Source organism: Ascaphus truei, chromosome 10, assembly GCF_040206685.1.
Source record: "Ascaphus truei isolate aAscTru1 chromosome 10, aAscTru1.hap1, whole genome shotgun sequence".
NCBI lineage: Eukaryota > Metazoa > Chordata > Amphibia > Anura > Ascaphidae > Ascaphus > Ascaphus truei.
In genome coordinates this window covers 5,505,776-5,526,877 of record NC_134492.1, presented here as the reverse complement: position 1 = coordinate 5,526,877, position 21,102 = coordinate 5,505,776, and the positions used below count along the sequence as shown (strand labels likewise).

The 21,102-nt window shown below is 47.1% G+C and overlaps 1 protein-coding gene across 3 annotated transcripts in view; it reads right to left on the bottom strand.

Annotated features, from left to right (window-relative positions):
• Window positions 1–21,102, bottom strand: part of MCOLN2 (mucolipin TRP cation channel 2) — a 58,079-nt gene that overhangs the window by 24,176 nt on the left and 12,801 nt on the right. For all 3 annotated transcript variants that reach the window (XM_075615646.1, XM_075615647.1, XM_075615645.1), the window contains exons 2-8: window positions 20,157–20,316; window positions 15,279–15,452; window positions 13,807–13,960; window positions 7,794–7,872; window positions 7,603–7,699; window positions 7,024–7,123; window positions 2,214–2,326 (exon numbers count right to left, since the gene is read on the bottom strand). In XM_075615646.1, coding sequence (XP_075471761.1) covers window positions 2,214–2,326; window positions 7,024–7,123; window positions 7,603–7,699; window positions 7,794–7,872; window positions 13,807–13,960; window positions 15,279–15,452; window positions 20,157–20,316 — 877 coding nt within the window. The remainder of the gene's footprint in view (window positions 1–2,213; window positions 2,327–7,023; window positions 7,124–7,602; window positions 7,700–7,793; window positions 7,873–13,806; window positions 13,961–15,278; window positions 15,453–20,156; window positions 20,317–21,102) is intronic.

The window sequence follows — 21,102 nt, the reverse complement described above, 5'->3', positions numbered from 1 at the left end:
TTTTTTGTGCATTAGCGTATGAGAGAACGGGTAGTTTGCAACTAACTGTCTATATTTGATTAACCATTTTCTATTTTCCTTTCTGTACAATTGTAATAAAATGTCCCTTACTATTATTGGGTATGTGTATCATAAGAAACATGCAGTGCCACTATGAAGTGTTAATCTAAACACATATAATTGTTAAAATATATATGTAGCAACAAATCCTCTGGTCTGTACCAATCCGCTGTGCGTCGAACCAACATAACATGTAATAAGGATTTGTATATATGTAATATGTTCCACTGGTGGGAATATGAGATGCAATTCCCATCAATAATAATAAAGGGTTAATATCATGGATGAGATCCTACTACACATTACCATAATTGGTCTAGAGTCAGTGGAGTTTATAGCTCCACGTCTATAATGGGTTAATAGTGGCATATACCCCACAATCTAAAGATTAGTATATAATCTACCCCCAAACCATTAACCGGCTATGTAACACGTAGCCGTGATACAATTCTGCAACACGAAGGTTAGAAATAGTATACTCCCCCACTTTACAACAAGTCTATACACACTATTGATTAGTCATCAAATCCTTTATGGAATGGTGTCTAAGCAACTATTAGATAGAGGTATAAATGTTTAGAACCTATATAATGTGTCTGTATATTAAGCATAATTATACAATGCAATATGTATTATTTGTCTATTTTGTTTAGGTTGATCAATATACCAATTATGTATTATATTAGAGGGTGACTACATATTTAAATTTGCTCTTGCTTATACTTGGTTATTCACCATTTAATCATCAAAGGCTGCACAGTATGGTAGTAGTATAAATGGTACCTAAAAGTAATCAATTGTTTAGCTATGCATTATATATATCAAAACCATAGAGCCAATGTATTATGGAAAAAACTTTTTAATTAATTGATTTTTTTAATTAACCAATTGCATAATGGAGGAGGGTATATAACCCTAGATGAGGGACAGAGAGCAGAATCAGCCCCTGACGAAGCCTAACGGAGAAACGCGTAGGGCGTGGTTTACAGACAGTGAACACAGTGTATTCAGCAGGAGTAGCAGCAGACAGCAGCCAAGAGGTGCCGGTGGCCGTTTGTCCCACTATTTGCCTGCAGGAAGACTAGCAGCGCAGAGGATTGAGGCCCCGCTCCCACAGCCCACCGGACGAACTCTCGCGAGAGGGAGTGACGTCACCACGTTGTCACGTGGCACGGAGCGTCCCCAGGAGACGTGGGTGACCGGAGGAAGATTGAGAACTCTTCGTGGGAAAACAGAAATAACTCTCTATATGTGAAACCGGACAGCACCTACCTTTAAGTACCACTAAGGACTGTTGAAGAAATCTGCATAGTGTTACTACCCTTTTCCAATGAGTGTGAGATGCTCAGAATTCTCAAAAGTTTTATGATATCTCACAGAATGTGAGTCTTTTACTTATAGTCATTTTTATTAATAATTTTAATAAACTGTGTTACGCTATTTGTGTTCTATCTCTCTTCCTGCATGGGTACCTTTGCTCGAGATTGCAATTGCTGTGGATGACCAGCTGTTCCAGACTCATCATTTAATTGTTCCAGATCCCAGAGTGGATACAAGGCTTGATATTATCCTATACGCTGTGAGTGCATATTATACCTTCTGGCGGTTTATTTGTTAGAACATACTACCCTATGTTTGTTTTTTCTTGTCTCCATTTGCGCCTAGGTCATTCTCTTTGGAAATTTTCGTTACCAGCCCGTGGAGCGGTAGACCTTTTGGCTGCAGACTGAGTCAGGGAAAGTTAGACTGTAAGGGTATATACCCTCCATTACATGTGGTAATTATTCTATTTACTAATTTCAGTGTGGTTGCGCTCATTGTATTTCTGTCTTTTATATATATATATATATATATATATATATATATATATATATATATATATATATATATATATCTTCTCAAATGCTGTCCTGTGTAATAAATGTCTATACTATATATAGATATAAAAAGCAACACATTAAAGACCCATCTAGCAGAAAATACCAAATAGCCCATGAATACTCGAAACACCCCACAAATAACTAATTTCCAAATTGTATAGATTTAAAAATAAATAAATAATTTAAACAAAAATCACTGGGACTAATGGTAAAGTTTGTCTTCTACAGAAAAATGATTATACTTGGGATATGCTCCTACTCACACAAACTTACTTTTTGCAGTTTTATAGCAAGAACAATAGAGCGGGTGCAGAGAATGAGAGAAGTCAGACTCGTGAGAAGAACAAAGCCATCAAAAACCAAAATGTAATGCGTGTTCTTCTGCGCTGTAAGGGAAACAAATCAATTGTCCATCTTTAAGAATATGAATACAAACAAGCAATCGCCACAATGTAATGCACAGGTATAAAATCCCCTGAAAGGTAACGAGTACATGAAAGCAAATATTTTCATATGTCACAGAAAACGAATATCAGGCAAATGATGCGAATAGTGGAACTGAAGCGCGCTCGTTAATGGACTTTATTTCCTCTGCCCATAAACTGCCTCATTTTCTACACGGGAGAGACAGAGAAGCTTAGCGGTAAATTGTCAAACTCCCAGGCGGAACCGCAAAAAGATTTAACATTAAAAACGGTACAAGACAGGGCTGCCCCCTGTCCCCTCTTCTCTTTGCACTGACCATCGAACCCTTAGCGGCCAAAATACGTGATAATATAAATATTCAGGGCATACCAATTGGTGACACAAATTACTAAATTTCATTATTTGCCGACGATATTATTCTAACCCTAACCAAACCCCAGACCTCCCTTCCCAATTTGCATAAAGAACTGTTAGAATTTGGCAAAATATCAGGCAATAAAATCAACAATGATAAATCTGAAGCCCTAAGCTTAAATTCTATTAGAACTACAAGTAAAACTATTTAAACTAAATTTCAATTATAGGTGGAGCTCCTCATACATTCACTCCCAGATATTTAATGTATCGGGAAACTACCACTCATTATACAGACATAATTACCCGACTCTCTTCGGGAAAATCAAAAAAGGATCTCGACAAATGGGAAGATTACCAGATCTCATGGATCGGGAGAATGATCTTGGTAAAGATGAATATACTCCCTAGATTGTTGTACTTTTTCCAGACACTCCCGATCCGTGTACCAGGCCCCGAACTGAAGAACATTCAAAAAAGACTGTTTAAGTTCATTTGGCAGGGCAAGAGGCCTAGGGTCGCCAGGTCAGAACTTATGTCATCAAGAGCAAGACGGGGCCTGGGAGTGCCAGATAACAAAATATTACCAAGCTGCCCAGTTAAGACAGGCCGTAGTATGGAATATAGACCCGAGCCAACACGGCAGGCTAGAAATTGAGTCACATTACGCCAAAACGCCTTCTCTGCCAGCTTGTCTGTGGTGTATGGACAGAGGTGACATGCTGGCGCACAAATTTGAGTTAAGTGCAATTAGGCACACCTGGGATGCCTGGATAAAATGTAAAACCAAATTTAAACTTTCAGACACCGGTTCGCAGCTCACCCCGGTTTTCAACAACCCTAAATTCCCTCCGGGATGTGAACCTAAACAATTTGATCAATTTATATCAAGAGGCATCAGAGCGGTCGCCGACCTATTGAGCAATGGAAGGCTGCGGAGCTTCCAAGATTTACACACCAAACACGAAGCACCAGAACTGGGCACTTTCAAATACCTCCAAATCAGGCACTTTCTGCAAAAACTGACCCCAAAATGAGATTTTCCCCCTCTCACAAACTTTGAGATGTTGTGCCAAGTCGGTACTCATCAAAAAGGTCTAATAACAAAAATTTACGCTGGAATGGAGGTAACAGCGGGCCCTCCCGCGCACGAATATATGCTCAAATGGGCAGCGGAATTGAATACAGTTACAGACAGAGAGGAATGGGAGGATATCTGGGACTCGGCGTCGGGAACTTCCATACGTACCACGACAAAGGAAAATATTTACAAGATCTTGTATCACTGGTACCTGACCCCAGTGAGACTAAGGCAAAGCTACCCCCTGGCTTCTGAGTTATGCTGGAGAGGCTGTGGACAAAGGGGAGACATGGCCCATATTTGGTGGACATGTCCTGGAATCCAGAAATTTTGGATCACCGTGCAAACCTTAATAGAAGAGGTAACTGACCTCACGATACCCATTGATCCACTGACCTACCTACTGGCCAGGCCAATAGAGGAAATTGACCGACCATCTAGGAAATTGATCTCCTTCATCCTCACCGCGGCGAGATGTGCGGTTGTGTCCTCCTGGAAGAAGGTGTCACCCCCCTCCCTACAAATAGTAAAAAAAGGCTGAACGAAGTTATGCTCATGGAGAGACTGACTGCCTTCCTTAAGCGCTCGACGGAGGGCATTTATAAAATATGGGAGCCTTGGCTTAGCCAACGACTCCACATAAAACTCACCTAATTTGGCCTTGGACGCAAAAGACGGCCTTCAACACGAGCCCTGACAGCGGAAAGGGGTAACCCCCCCCCCCCCTTTCCCCTCCTCCTCTTTTTCTGGCCTTACTCTCACTGGTCCATTATGTGGACCAGAGGTCTCGCCTCCTATGGCGAAACTCTTCTCTATCTATCACATGCTCTTAAAAAGAAAACCCCATTTTGTATTAGGCTGCCGTTGCATTTCAATGTATGTAAACCATATAACCTGCCTAATAAAAAAATAAAAAATAGTACACTAGTGCCGATCAGTCACCACAGCACAAAATTCTTACTGGCGTCAATGGGAGTTTCCATGCAGTGATGTCTAATTGACACTATATCACTTTAATGTGTAATCCCCTTACTTCAGGCTCCTTGTGTTCTTAGGGAAGAAACTCTCTCTGTTCCTCGTGTACGATCCGGGAGCGCAGGCCCTTTAGGGCTGGGGGTGATATGTGCAGATACCCCATGTACACGGCCAGGGCTGGGGGTGATATGTGCAGATACCCCATGTACACGGCCAGGGCTGGGGATGCTATGTACAGATACCCCATGTACACGGCCAGGGCTGGGGATAATATGTACAGATACCCCATGTACACGGCCAGGGCTGGGGGTGATATGTACAGATACCCCATGTACACGGCCAGGGCTGGGGATAATATGTACAGATACCCCATGTACACGGCCAGGGCTGGGGGTGATATGTACAGATACCCCACGTACACGGCCAGGGCTGGGGATAATATGTACAGATACCCCATGTACACGGCCAGGGCTGGGGATGCTATGTACAGATACCCCATGTACACGGCCAGGGCTGGGGATAATATGTACAGATACCCCATGTACACGGCCAGGGCTGGGGGTGATATGTACAGATACCCCATGTACACGGCCAGGGCTGGGGGTGATATGTACAGATACCCCATGTACACGGCCAGGGCTGGGGGTGATATGTACAGATACCCCACGTACACGGCCAGGGCTGGGGGTGATATGTACAGATACCCCACGTACACGACAGGGCTGGGGATGCTATGTACAGATACCCCATGTACACAGCCAGGGCTGGGGGGGATATGTACAGATACCCCATGTACACGGCCAGGGCTGGGGATAATATGTACAGATACCCCATGTACACGGCCAGGGCTGGGGGTGATATGTACAGATACCCCATGTACACGGCCAGGGCTGGGGGTGATATGTACAGATACCCCATGTACACGGCCAGGGCTGGGGATGCTATGTACAGATACCCCATGTACACAGCCAGGGCTGGGGGTGATATGTACAGATACCCCATGTACACGGCCAGGGCTGGGGATGCTATGTACAGATACCCTATGTACACGGCCAGGGCTGGGGATAATATGTACAGATACCCCATGTACACGGCCAGGGCTGGGGATAATATGTACAGATACCCCATGTACACGGCCAGGGCTGGGGGTGATATGTACAGATACCCCATGTACACGGCCAGGGCTGGGGATGCTATGTACAGATACCCCATGTACACGGCCAGGGCTGGGGATAATATGTACAGATACCCCACGTACACGGCCAGGGCTAGGGGTGATATGTGCAGATACCCCATGTACACGGCCAGGGCTGGGGATGATATGTACAGATACCCCATGTACACGGCCAGGGCTGGGGATGATATGTACAGATACCCCATGTACACGGCCAGGGCTGGGGGTGATATGTACAGATACCCCATGTACACGGCCAGGGCTGGGGATAATATGTACAGATACCCCATGTACACGGCCAGGGCTGGGGGTGATATGTACAGATACCCCATGTACACGGCCAGGGCTGGGGATAATATGTACAGATACCCCATGTACACGGCCAGGGCTGGGGGTGATATGTACAGATACCCCATGTACACGGCCAGGGCTGGGGGTGATATGTACAGATACCCCATGTACACGGCCAGGGCTGGGGGTGATATGTACAGATACCCCATGTACACGGCCAGGGCTGGGGGTGATATGTACAGATACCCCACGTACACGGCCAGGGCTGGGGGTGATATGTACAGATACCCCATGTACACGGCCAGGGCTGGGGGTGATATGTACAGATACCCCATGTACACGGCCAGGGCTGGGGGTGATATGTACAGATACCCCATGTACACGGCCAGGGCTGGGGGTGATATGTACAGATACCCCATGTACACGGCCAGGGCTGGGTGTGCACATCGTATTACTGAAGCTGCCTGCTTCCCTGAATAGTAAAGTCCCACACATTGCATCGCGCCTGCAGTAACTTCCTGGCGCGATCTAAACAAGCCGCCTTCAAATAACATCTGTATCATACAGCCGCGCCCCGCATTTACATCATTGTAATTTACAAACATAATAGAAGACACAAAATAAAGATAACTTCCTGCTTATCCCGTATTTTGTACACTCTGAAAGCAACGCAATCAAGACCACAATCGTACCATGTTACAGTGGATAACGTTAACTGTTCATCTAACCGCGCTTCTAACCCATGTAGAAATACATTAAATCTAAATAAAATATATACTTACTGGATCCAGAAATATGCCAATCTTTGCAGTCCTGAAAACTGGCATCACTATCAAAGAAAATTTTGATTTTGCCACTGTGGGCCTGATTATTAAAAGTGATCTGTAATCAAAATATTTAAATATTTGTTAACAACACAATTACAAACAAAAGGTTCCGTCATGTGCCACGGAACCAGGAAAAGTGCACGTGCCACGGAACCAGGAAAAGTGCACGTGCCACGGAACCAGGAAAAGTGCACGTGCCACGGAACCAGGAAAAGTGCACGTGCCACGGAACCAGGAAAAGTGCACGTGCCACGGAACCAGGAAAAGTGCACGTGCCACGGAACCAGGAAAAGTGCACGTGCCACGGAACCAGGAAAAGTGCACGTGCCACGGAACCAGGAAAAGTGACTCGCTTAGAATTTCATTTTTTTTGCAGATTTATCATGCAAAACTTGATTGGACTAAAAATATTTCAGGATAATGATCACAAAGCTATGCAACTTTTCCAATAACTAAGTAGGCAGAAAAATGAGTAACAGATAAAAAAACTATCCAAGTTCTACGTAAAATTAGAATAAAACGTATAGTATTTACCCTATTGTGAAACATATAGCAGTCTGGTAATTCACGGACTCGAATAGTTTGAAGATCAATGCCTTTTAATTTAAAGGAGATTTCAACCTTAATAAGCCTGGAGAAAAAGAAAATGTGTGAATTACGTTACCCACCATGTGCCCGCTCAATGGCTTTTTGGATAAGTAGATAAGGGAGAAATTGCCCCTTACCTGTAAAACTCGAGATTGAAGAAGGACGAATTAATGCTGTGCCTGTTAGTTCTTGGGTCCTGTTCTATGTACAAGCACTCTGGGATAAACACACAAAGCTGCATCAATACTTGAAGGAGCAATCCATGCAACAGCCGAACGTGTGTTTTTATAAGTCCGCTTTGTAGTATTACATAACACTTACTACATTTTATTTTTTTTACTTCAACTCTTAGGGCCTCATGCAGAGAACAGCGCTAATAGCAATCTCGCCATTTTCCGGCGAAAATTGCGCAAAAAACAGCCGAAAATGGCGAGATTTGAAAAAAGCGCCATTTTTTTTTTCCTTGAAATTCGCCGCGCGGCTGGAGAGTTTCTAATCTCTCCAGTTTTTTTTCCTGCCGTATGCAGAGAGCCGCGATCGCCATCTAGTGGCTGTTCGCGCCAAAAAAATGGCGCGATTTTCAAAATTTTTCCTCTCCACCAAGCAGCTGGCGCTCCGCGGCCGGTGGAGGGGAAAAAAAAAAAAAAACGCGATTTTTTCCCCACTAGTTTCAACAGCGCTTTTAGCGCTCATAGCGCTGGTTGAAACTCTCCATATGCAGAAAGGCTTGTTAATGCAGTTTTCTGCCCTTTCTGCATATGGAGAAAAAAACTCTCCAAAAAAGCTAAAAAAATTTCCCCCTCTCCAATTCTAAAATTCGCTGCTCTCTGCATGAGGCCCTTAGTGCCATTTTTAATGAGTATTAATATACTGAGCATCCTCTGATTTCTAACAGGTTTAGCCACCTCCCCAGCAGTGCAAGATCTGTGCAACACTTTCCTGTTTGTGATCATTTGTTGCCAATATTCCCAGCAGTTTGAGCTGTAAACTGTAACAATAGATAATGTTACCGTAGTAATATAAGGATACATTGTAGCTGCTGAGTTACACTGACTGAAGGATTGATTTAAACTGGAAAAGGCAGCCATTTAGTGAAGCAGGACCTTTGCTTATCAATCACGGGAGAACGAATTGATCGGCAGTTTAGGTAATTAGTTTTACATAAAGGTAATCAAAGGCTGCATATATTTAAAACAATAATTAAGTACTGCTTGCACCGTCTCCTTAAAGCTGCAATCCTCCATGTTTTTTTTATTCACAGGATGGAAACCAAAAGGGGTCCCGGAGCTGAAAATAGCATGGCTCAGTAGCTCGAGGGACCCCCTCACAAGACACTTAGGGGCCTATGCAGAGAGCAGCGAATTTTAAAATTGGCGAATTTATTAAAAAGTAGCTTTTTTGGAGAGTTTTAATCTCCATATGCAGAAAAGTGCGAATTCTGCTATGTTTAACATGGATGCGTGTGGCGAGTTTAAATTGGCGAGATGCGCGCTTCAGAAATGTGTTAAAACAAATTCGCGCCTTTTTTTTTCCCTTTGCAATGGCCGCGAGCGGCAGTTTTTTTTGGCGAGGCAAAACGGAGACAATCGCGCCATTTTATTGGCGCGAACAGCCGCTAGATGCCGTTCGCGCCTCTCTGCATACGGATATTTTTAAAACTGGCGAGATTGAGGTTCTCGCCAGCCGCGAGGCGAGTTTTACAAATAGAAAAGAAAAATTGGCGCGTTTTTCGGAACTCGCCATTTTCTGCTGCTTTCTGCGCGATTTTCTCCAAAAAATGGCGAATTTCGAAATAGCGCTGCTCTCTGCATAGGCCCCTTACTGGGTTTAAATCGTCACCCAAGGGGAAACAAAATGGCTACCAAATCCAAGGCCATTAGGAAGCTGCAACATCATTGGTGTAGCTGCCTATTGGACGGCCACGTGACTCTCTTTGCAATACCAGGGAGGAATACTTAAAGGGGATTTAACTGGCTGTCCAATAAGCTGCTGCAACCGATGAAGTTGCGGATTCCTATTAGCCCCAAATTTGTCAGCCATTTTGTTTCTCCTGGTGAGAGAGTGAAATCTGGTAACATCTGTAAGGCTTTGGTCCCGCTGCGTCCGGCGGCCGCGTGCACGCTACTCACCATCTGCTTGTATCCTCCCGAGCCGGTCCCAGTCCCTCCTCCCTGCACGGCTCACTACACGCTGTGACGCGTCAGCCGTCAGGGGATGCAAGAGAATTGTAATCCCGAGCGGCGACGCGTCACGTGGTTGTGGCTGTGAGCCAATGAGGAGAGGAGGAGGGGAGGGCTTCGGAGAGGAGGAGGGGAGGGCTTTGGAGAGGAGGAGGGGAGGGCTTCGGAGGGGAGGAGGGGAGGGCTTCGGAGAGGAGATGGGGAGGGTTTAGGAGGGGAGGACTTCGGAGAGGACTTCGGAGAGGAGGAGGGGAGGGCTTAGGAGAGGAGGGGAGGGCTTAGGAGAGGAGGAGGGGAGGGCTTAGGAGAGGAGGGGAGGACTTCGGAGAGGGGGAGGGGAGGGCTTAGGAGAGGAGGGGAGGACTTCGGAGAGGAGGAGGGGAGGGCTTAGGAGAGGAGGGGAGGGCTTAGGAGAGGAGGAGGGGAGGGCTTAGGAGGGGAGGACTTCGGAGAGGAGGAGGGGAGGACTTCGGAGAGGAGGAGGGGAGGGCTTCGGAGAGGAGGAAGGGAGGGCTTAGGAGAGGAGCAAGGGAGGGCTTAGGAGAGGAGCAAGGGAGGGCTTAGGAGAGGAGCAAGGGAGGGCTTAGGAGAGGAGCAAGGGAGGGCTTAGGAGAGGAGCAAGGGAGGGCTTAGGAGAGGAGCAAGGGAGGGCTTCGGAGAGGAGGAGGGGAGGGCTTCGGAGAGGAGGAGGGGAGGGCTTCGGAGAGGAGGAGGGGAGGGCTTCGGAGAGGAGGAGGGGAGGGCTTCGGAGAGGAGGAGGGGAGGGCTTAGGAGAGGAGGAAGGGAGAGCTTCGGAGAGGAGGAAGGGAGGGCTTAGGAGAGGAGCAAGGGAGGGCTTAGGAGAGGAGCAAGGGAGGGCTTAGGAGAGGAGGAAGGGAGGGCTTAGGAGAGGAGGAAGGGAGGGTTTAGGAGAGGAGGAGGGGAGGGCTTAGGAGAGGAGCAAGGGAGGGCTTCGGAGAGGAGGAAGGGAGGGCTTCGGAGAGGAGGAGGGGAGGGCTTCGGAGAGGAGGAGGGGAGGGCTTCGGAGAGGAGGAGGGGAGGGCTTCGGAGAGGAGGAGGGGAGGGCTTCGGAGAGGAGGAAGGGAGGGCTTCGGAGAGCGGGGAGGCTTCGGGGAGCGGGGAGGCTTAGGGGAGAGGGGGGAAGCAGCGATTTGCCCTACAAATGAACTGTGCAGCACCAAGGGAGCCCCCCTGCTCCCTCCCCCAGACTCTCTCCTCATACTGTTTGAGCCGAGACAGAGACCAGAGGGAAGACCCCCCCCTCCCCCCCCCCCACAGCAGATTAACCCCTATAGTGTCTGCAGATGCACAGGGGGGAGGCGGGGGAGGGATCCCCTTGCACAGACAGTGTGATGGCCCCGCCCTCCGACGTCATTGCCACGCCCACCCGACCCATTTTGGTCACGCCCCCCCCCCCCCCGCTCCGGCTCCCTACAGACCGCAGATAGCGGTGAAGTGCCTCTCCACGCGCCGCCTGTCTGCAGTGCGGGCGCGCGGTCTGAGGCAGCGGGGCCTAAGTATCAGGAACTGGTGGGCCCCAGAGCTGAAAATAGCACGGTTCAGTTCTTGCAGATCCCTCGGGCCCTAAAAAATACACCGCTGGGGCAGATAGGGAAGGGGCAGATAGGGAAGGGGCAGATAGGGAAGGTATCTACACGGATTACTACTGTGACCAGAGGGACCTGCTAGTACTCCAAGCATTGAAATATTACAGACTAAAGGTACACCCATGCTGGCATATTACACGTGAGAGACACGCCTCGCTCAGCTAGGGAGTAGTACAAAAGGGTAACCTAGTAATTGGCTGATAGTTAATGGTGCAAAACAGGAATGGAAGTATAAGGCAACTAAAGAGAAAAGCTCCTAACACTGCACTCAGTCATGTAATAGTATGGTGCAGGGAGGAGAACAAGTCACTTAGTCTAGATAACATAAATGCCAATAGGGAATTTTTAAATCTGTATATATGATTTTATATTTAAAATTCCAAGTCTGCTTTTATTGTACAATTTTAGTTTTTGCATCTCTCTCTGTATACCCACGAATACAGGTATTTACCTAGTGTACCTAAATACTAAGACTAACCATTAACAAAACAAACACAAAAAAACTTTGGTATTCTCAACAAACCAACTCAAGCCATCATTTCCTTTTCTTTTCTAAACATACAGTAGAACACGTCTCTCAAAGATACTTCTTTCCTATCCACCTCTGTCCTTACAGGACTATTGGGAACAAGAGCATTTAGACATGTCTAGATCTATTTCGACACACACTTCTGGGTCTCAAGTGGGTAAATAAATGATTGCCCAGGTTACCATGGAAACCCTCAAGCTATAAAAAGGGGCCTTGGTCACACAGATCAGGTTACCTGTAAAAAAACATCGACATGATGCAAAACGATAGTCAGTCGCCGTTGTGATGTCACAGCGTCAGCAAGCAGGCACTCCACGCTCAGCACCGACGCCCAGGGAGCCATCTCTAAGGGAGAGCGCAGCGATGGAGCCAACCAGGAAAGCAGCGCTACTAGACGAGGTCACCAGGGACCTCTATTCCCCTCCCAGGATGCTGGCATCCTAATATACAGTACTGTACCTACTTACCAGGGCTCATCTCAGGCACGCTGGCATCCTAATATACAGTACTGTACCTACTTACCAGGGCTCATCTCAGGCACGCTGGCATCCTAATATACAGTACTGTACCGACTTACCAGGGCTCATCTCAGGCACGCTGGCATCCTAATATACAGTACTGTACCTACTTACCAGGGCTCATCTCAGGCATGCTGGCATCCTAATATACAGTACCTACTTAACAGGGCTCATCTCAGGCACGCTGGCATCCTAATATACAGCACCTACTTACCAGGGCTTATAGTGTACTGATCACACACAGGTATTAACGCCAAGTGGTAAGATAGGGATACATTACTGGGAGTTACTCAGTGAGGGAAGTTACTTTAGTTATTCCTGTCTCTATTTAGGACTTCTAGTCTGCGACCCCCAGATTTTCCTATAATAAGGATAGGAGCACATCCCCCGTAATTAGCACAGCGGTACCCACGGAGGAGAGAAATACTTCCATTGTTCCTGGATTTTTTGCCACACTTTGACCCCTGTATTTTTTTGTATTATTGTATAAATCAACTTTGTAATTAAATTCCCTATTGGCATTAATATTTTCTAGACGGAATAGCAGTTACTTTTTATCCTACCCCCACTATTAAGCTGACCGAGTGTTGCGGTCAGGGCTTTCCTCTTTAGTTGCCTTGTCCTGGCATATTAGTCACTGAAATGAAACATTTGCTTATTGCATTAAAAGTTCCCCAAATAATCCCCTGCCTTGTGCTCCGGTCTCCTCCTGATAATGCCAGCGAAGGAGCGCAGCCCTGCTGATAAACCCTCAGGTAATAAACTCCGCAAGGAGGAGTTGCAAAGTGAACTGGTCCCGTTCGGTGCATTTCTGAGAACCGGTACATTTCCCTCTAGATTATCGGGTATTCGGTACTTGGGATCATCTATACAAAACCTCCGATCTTTGGATCTACAAGTCTGGAAAAGAACCTCCTCATATACACCGCACTGTGTGTACCCCTGTACCACGGAGCAACTCCCCAAACCACAAGGCGACTTCAAGGCGGGAAACCCAACTGGAGACACAGGTAACGTCCCAGAAGATAAGATGATGCACGACTGTGGCAAGAACCTTTCCCACCAAAAACAGGACATGCAAAGAAATTAAGTGCCGGCACCGGGGGGTTAAATGCAAACTCAAAATCTTCTGCCCTAAATGGCTATTCTTCAGCTTGAAAGTAGGAATACAGCACAAGAAGAAGATCATTTTACCAACAACTCACATCCTGCTGCAATCAGCACAGGAAGGGTTTCTCTCCAGCACATTCCCACGCGGGGCCTTTGCCTCGATGGACTCTAATAAATAAATAGTAATATATTTGCGTGTGCCGTACCTGTTTCAACAGTAGGGTCTATGTAGAACGTGTCATTGGACGGGAGCACTGAGCCTCGCCGGTAATGCTGCTTACAGATTTTCAGGCCTTTCATTTTCTCACCAACACTCTCGTAGCCGACAGTGCCCAGCGATATATTCTTTATCTGGCGGTACTATTAGTATACAAATACAGCATCAGAAAACAGAGGATGCACAGACATCTGCAGTAAAGCATCACACAACAAGCCAGGAGTACACGGGATCAACATCTGCATCACACAACAAGCCCGGAGCACACGGGATCAACATCTGCATCACACAACAAGCCCGGAGCACACGGGATCAACATCTGCATCACACAACAAGCCCGGAGCACACGGATCAACATCTGCATCACACAACAAGCCCGGAGCACACGGGATCAACATCTGCATCACACAACAAGCCCGGAGCACACGGGATCAACATCTGCACCACACAACAAGCCAGGAGCACACGGGATCAACATCTGCACCACACAACAAGCCAGGAGCACACAGGATCAACATCTGCATCACACAACAAGCCAGGAGCACACAGGATTAACATCTGCACCACACAACAAGCCAGGAGCCCACGGGATCAACATCTGCATCACACAACAAGCCCGGAGCCCACAGGATTAACATCTGCATCACACAACAAGCCCGGAGCACACGGGATCAACATCTGCATCACACAACAAGCCAGGAGCACACAGGATCAACATCTGCATCACACAACAAGCCAGGAGCCCACAGGATCAACATCTGCATCACACAACAAGCCAGGACCATACAGGATCAACATCTGCATCACACAACAAGCCCGGAGCCCACAGGATCAACATCTGCATCACACAACAAGCCAGGAGCCCACAGGATCAACATCTGCATCACACAACAAGCCCGGAGCATACAGGATTAACATCTGCATCACACAACAAGCCAGGACCATACAGGATCAACATCTGCATCACACAACAAGCCAGGAGCACACGGGATCAACATCTGCATCACACAACAAGCCCGGAGCACACAGGATTAACATCTGCATCACACAACAAGCCAGGACCATACAGGATCAACATCTGCATCACACAACAAGCCAGGAGCACACAGGATCAACATCTGCATCATACAACAAGCCGGGAGCACACAGGCTCAACATCTGCAAAAAGGAGGTTCAATTTGTTGTCGTTTGTGAAACTTTATAGAGAACCAACATGAAACCTCTTCATAGATTAAGTTATGGTGTAGAGCACCTTTGAAACATCACAGGTCACATCTTCAGGTGTGCACGCTGGGTTTAAAAGCTTTGTAAACTTGTATTTGTTATTTTAATAGATGACATTAAAGCTTTCATGTTGAGCTTGTAAAAAGGCATCAGGTCCTACACGAAACCTTCCTCAGGACCGATATAAAGCTGCTAGAACTGAGCTACAAACAAAAGCCAAATTATCATTTGTGTTACCTGGTCAATTGCAAAAAAGATGCTATCGTAGAGATCTTTCTGGGTGTATACGGTACGGCTATAATCATCTTCATCAGTGCCAGAGTATCCTTTCAGAAACAGGTGTTTGAAGGCCATTGTATTTTCTTCTTTGAAGGAAACGACGAGCTGGTTGCTCAATCCAAATAAGATGAGCTGAAAGAAAGTATCCGCTTCGAATTTATCACATATTAGAAAACAACCGCCGGACGGGGAGAGGGGTGGGTATCACTACCCTCTTGCCCAGCCCCACACTCAGTTTCACTCTCCCTTCCTTCCCCCCCCCCCCCCCACCTTAGATCTCTTTTTCCCTTCTTTCTTTATCTGTCCTTTCTTACCTGCTCTAAGTAGTTAAGAGGAGCCTCTCTCACTACTGGCCCGATGCAGGCTATTTGTTAGGCTCTAAAATAAATGTCATCTTTTTGGTTATGCGCATCCTGTATCGGGGGGTAAAAGACTTTCGAAATGTATGTTGAACTAATGTTGAACTCCTCCCGGAAAACCAATAAAAACTGTTTGAGATAGAAAACCGATTCAGTTTCAATAACTAAAGATCGGTTTATAAAGGATGCAGCGGTACCCAAGAAAAGGATGTGATACTAGAGATCTTAAATTCTTACATGGGAAATAAATCCACTGTCGCTGCCCTTTCATTAAAAAATAAAATGCGAACAGATTTCCGTCTCCGTTGAAACCATGCGCAGTACAATATTTACAAATATACTGTTTCCAATTCGCGTTCAGCTCAAGACAGCTGGGAGATATAGTGTATACACGACACATAATACAACTCATACTCAGGCATGTAACAGTTGTAGAAAATCATCAACTAAAGATGCACATAAAAAAACATGTGAAATTAATACGTCTCGTCTCCAGGGGTCTGCGTGGTCCCAAAAAGCTGCACCAGACCGGGCTGGATGTGCAGATATTAGTGCATGTGTTCACTGTTCATCTTTTTAGATCACTTTGGAATAAACTGTGTCAGTTGTGCTGAAGCAGGGATATCCTTAAAACCTGACCTGTTGATGGCCCTTGAGGACTGGCGCTGGCCACTCACGGCAGAGACATAGGAGTTATTCAATGACATGTACAATGCAAGGATTGAGTTGTCGGTATTTTCTTCGTGGGGAGTTGATTCGCTTTTGTATTTGCGATGTAAGGCTGAGTCCATGGTGACTTCAGCCGTGCGGAGGCGCCCTGAGGCTGAGGGAAAGCGGGTGCTTTCCTTGGCCTTAGTTCGCGCGCCGTCCGGGGGCGGGCCAATGACGTCACGGAGCTGGTTCGCCCTCATTGGGCAAACCGCTCATGTGACCGGCCCTGCGCTCCCGTGAGCGCTGAAACGGAAAAAAATTGGGTGCTACGCCTCCGCACGCCAACGGAAGTGTGCGCGAGCCCCTGCTAAAGCCGCTCTCTTTGCGGCTGCAGGGGCTCACTGACAAGCGTCAGCGCGCCTCAGCACGGGTCAGCGCCTAAGCGCTGACCATGGACTCAGCCTTATATGTAACACTAGAAGGTGACTGTGCTTTATATGCTTCATTACTAATTTATCTGGATTCAGCTTTCTCTAGAGCAGCTGTACACACAGGCAGGGCCCGGGACACCTGTCCCGGCTGTCCCCCCCTGTCGGCGGCCCTGCACAAACCTACACACAGGCAGGGCCCGGGACACCGGGCCCGGGACACCTGTCCCGGCTCTTCCCCCCCTGTCGGCGGCCCTGCAAACACCTACACACAGCCAGGGCCGGGACACCGGGCCCGGGACACCTGTCCCGGCTGCTCCCCCCGTCGGCGGCCCTGCACACACCTACACACAGCCAGGGCCGGGGACACCGGGCCCGGGACACCTGTCCCGGCTCTTCCCCCCCTGTCGGCGGCCCTGCACACACCTACACAAAGCCAGGGCCGGGGACACCGGGCCCGGGACACCTGTCCCGGCTGCTCCCCCCCTGTCGGCGGCCCTGCACACACCTACACACAGCCAGGGCCGGGGACACCGGGCCCGGGACACCTGTCCCGGCTCTTCCCCCCCTGTCGGCGGCCCTGCACACACCTACACACAGCCAGGGCCGGGGACACCGGGCCCGGGACACCTGTCCCGGCTGCTCCCCCCCTGTCGGCGGCCCTGCACACACCTAAGAAAATCTTAATTCTATTTTACATTTCGTATGAATTTATCATTATGAGGATATAGTAAAAAACTAACGTAGCTTAAAGCAGCACGCCCATCATTTTACCCCAATTTCCCCCCTCCCATGACGGGAACCGCGGTGCTTACAGGAGCAGAACAAGCATCTATTTTTAGCCTTGTGAACCCCCGGCTTCCTGATATCCTTACCGCTGAAGTTACCCACATTACTTCCCGGCGGGATTTAATTTGCCGTCCAATTGGAAGCCACAACAGATGACTTTGCAGCTTCCTATAGACACGCGGCATCGGTGAGATTTGAACAGCCATTTTGTTTCCCCTGGAGGGGCAGTGAAACTGGTAACTTCACTGGATGCATCTAGTAAAGCAAGGAGTCCCTGCAACTGAAAATAATGCAGCAGCTGGGATTGCTGCTTAAACTACTCGCTCCATTCACACTAACTTTAGATTGTAAGCTCTTCGGGGCAGGGACTCCTTTTCCTATTTTATCTCTGAAGGGCTTACTCCCATTGAGTTATATTATGTCACGTGTATTACTGCTGTACAGCGCTGTGTATCTGGATGTCGCTATATAAAGATATACATACATACTGAACAGCTAATGCCCTTCTGTATGCCACCTTCACTATGGGCAAGGTCAGAGCCGAGCTGCAGGACCCAGCTGGTGTAAATGTTCTCATGCGAAGGGCTGAATGTGTGTGTATACAGAATGCTAAAATACCGCAGCCCCCATTTTGCCTGCTGTGTTTTGGTGGAGCGACCATTTTGTTTTCTTATTCTGACCACATGAAAGGGTTGCGGTGCGAGACTGCGCGGTAAGGATGCCTGTGGGTACGAATCCCCGAATCCAGCTTTGTGACAGAAGCCAGGCTCTTCCCGCAGGAAATAGGACTCATTACAAATACATCCAGGCATTTTGTAATCTATAAACTTCCTGCCGGCCCCACAATGTATCCACGTTTGAGAAGCAGCGCGACGCCATTGTATAAAAGCCCTGCACATTTTTAACCTTGTTATAGTAAAATGGGATCTTTTCCCCTTTAATTTGTATACATAATTTACAGGTTTTATTCTCCCTCTCATACAACATTTTTATATTACCTGGTTATGTTATATAAGCAAAGGGTTTTTGCAAGTACTTTTTAGAGGTGTAAGCTCTCCCCTCCCCACTTCCCAAGTTGGCAGGTCAGTTTCATTTTGCCAGGTTATGACAGATCCAATGTGATCATTCTTCCTGTAATTATACAGGTTAATAAGAATTTTAACACAGAGACTGTTAGGATGCCTTGAAAGTGGCAGCAGGCTTAAGACGCTTTGGCCAAAGGGTTAAAACAAATGACCCTTTTTTCAAGAGAATATATAGGTATTGCACTGTGTATTTTTGTCACATTGGAACTAGCTTTGGGCATCTTTGTCTGTTTTTGTTGATTTTAGAAAAGCCACATTTTTTACCCCAAGACTTTGCAAAAAAATGTTCTAGACTGTTTCAGTCTCCCGCCTCCCATCCCCAGGCTGTTTCAGTCTCCCGCCTCCCATCCCCAGGCTGTTTCAGTCTCCCGCCTCCCATTCCCAGGCTGTTTCAGTCTCCCGCCTCCCATCACCAGGCTGTTTCAGTCTCCCGCCTCCCATCACCAGGCTGTTTCAGTCTCCCGCCTCCCATTCCCAGGCTGTTTCAGTCTCCCGCCTCCCATTCCCAGGCTGTTTCAGTCTCCCGCCTCCCATTCCCAGGCTGTTTCAGTCTCCCGCCTCCCATCACCAGGCTGTTTCAGTCTCCCGCCTCCCATCACCAGGCTGTTTCAGTCTCCCGCCTCCCATCCCCAGGCTGTTTCAGTCTCCCGCCTCCCATCCCCAGACTGTTTCAGTCTCCTGCCTCCCATCCCCAGACTGTTTCAGTCTCCCGCCTCCCATCCCCAGACTGTTTCAGTCTCCCGCCTCCCATCACCAGGCTGTTTCAGTCTCCCGCCTCCCATCACCAGGCTGTTTCAGTCTCCCGCCTCCCATCACCAGGCTGTTTCAGTCTCCCGCCTCCCATCACCAGGCTGTTTCAGTCTCCCGCCTCCCATCACCAGGCTGTTTCAGTCTCCCGCCTCCCATCACCAGGCTGTTTCAGTCTCCCGCCTCCCATCCACAGGCTGTTTACTCCGCTGCATCCCCAGATATCCTGTCCTCATTGACTATTTAATTTTAAAGACTACAGCTCATGCATCCGAAATACCTACCCCACGTATGTGCACCGACAGCGCTAGCATTTTATAATAAAGAAAATGAGTCTTATCCAATTACCATCATAATGAAGTTGAAAATGGCAACAAAAATAGTAACAAGCGTAATATTTGTGTAAAACAAACTCCATAGTAGAGTTAAGTACACGTATATTACACGTGTAGTACACGTGTAGTACACGTATAGTACACGTGTAGTACACGTGTAGTACACGTATAGTACACGTATAGTACACGTATAGTACACGTATAGTACACGTATAGTACAAGTATAGTACATGCATAGTACACGTATAGTACAAGTATAGTACACGCATAGTACACGTATAGTACACGGCTACATGTGAGCACATCTATGGTCCATTATAGTACACGTATAGTACACGTATAGTACACGTATAGTACAAGCATAGTACACGTATAGTACATGGCTACATGTGAGCACATCTATGGTCCATTAATGGAAGTGTCGCACGGTCAGAGTAATCACCTGCGTAGTCACCATGACGATCTTCAGAACCTGTAAAACAAGCTTCCACGGTATCTGGCGTCTCGCTCTGTATTTGTCACATGGGTTCATAAAGTAAAACTTGAGGTCCTCCTTCAGGGCGCCCTCTTCCCTTCCCAAGTCCAGCGGGGTCTTGGTGGTCCTGCCACACAAAAGAAACAAAGCATCCTGATAATGACATGTGAAGTCTCAGATCTGATTTGCCAGCAGAGTTCTACAACAATGAAATTAAACAAAAAATATATAAATGAAAAAGTTTATCACTTAGACCCAATTACATTGCAGCTCAATCCAGTGTCCACACCCACGCACTGCATAGCTGCAATATACCTACAAGTCCCCTCTATTTACCAACCTGAACCGGCTTTGCTTGCAACACAGAATAGATTTCCCAGCCTCAGAGCTGTTATAGACACCCCTGTGCCTCAATGCTTAAAGGGCACAGGTTCAAACCCTGCTACTATCTGCTTCATTTCAAAAGATGTCATGGGACAAGATTAACAGAAATGTATATTGACAAAGTAATCAGACTAATAAAACAGGACCGCCACTGGCACGGAAAATACAAAAGCACATTTAAACATTTTCTTCATTTACCTACAGTACTGCATAACTATTTCTGACTGCTTGCAGATTCACAGTACCGGTGAAGGAGCAGATTACTTGGGTCCAATGGGTTTTACCTGTTGTCAGATTCTGTTTCTATGTTACCGCTGCAGTTGAGCAAGGTTGGGTTGGCTCCTATGTATCAGGACATCCCTTTAGCATTTGTATAAATGTGACATTTACAAACAGCGTAAAAATCCTCCTAAAATTCTTACACGTAATCTAAGCACAAGGTGGGACGGAAAAATGCACAAGCAACAGAAAGCAAACTAGGAAAACAATGACATTTATTCTCCTAAAACAATACAAATAAAATTATATA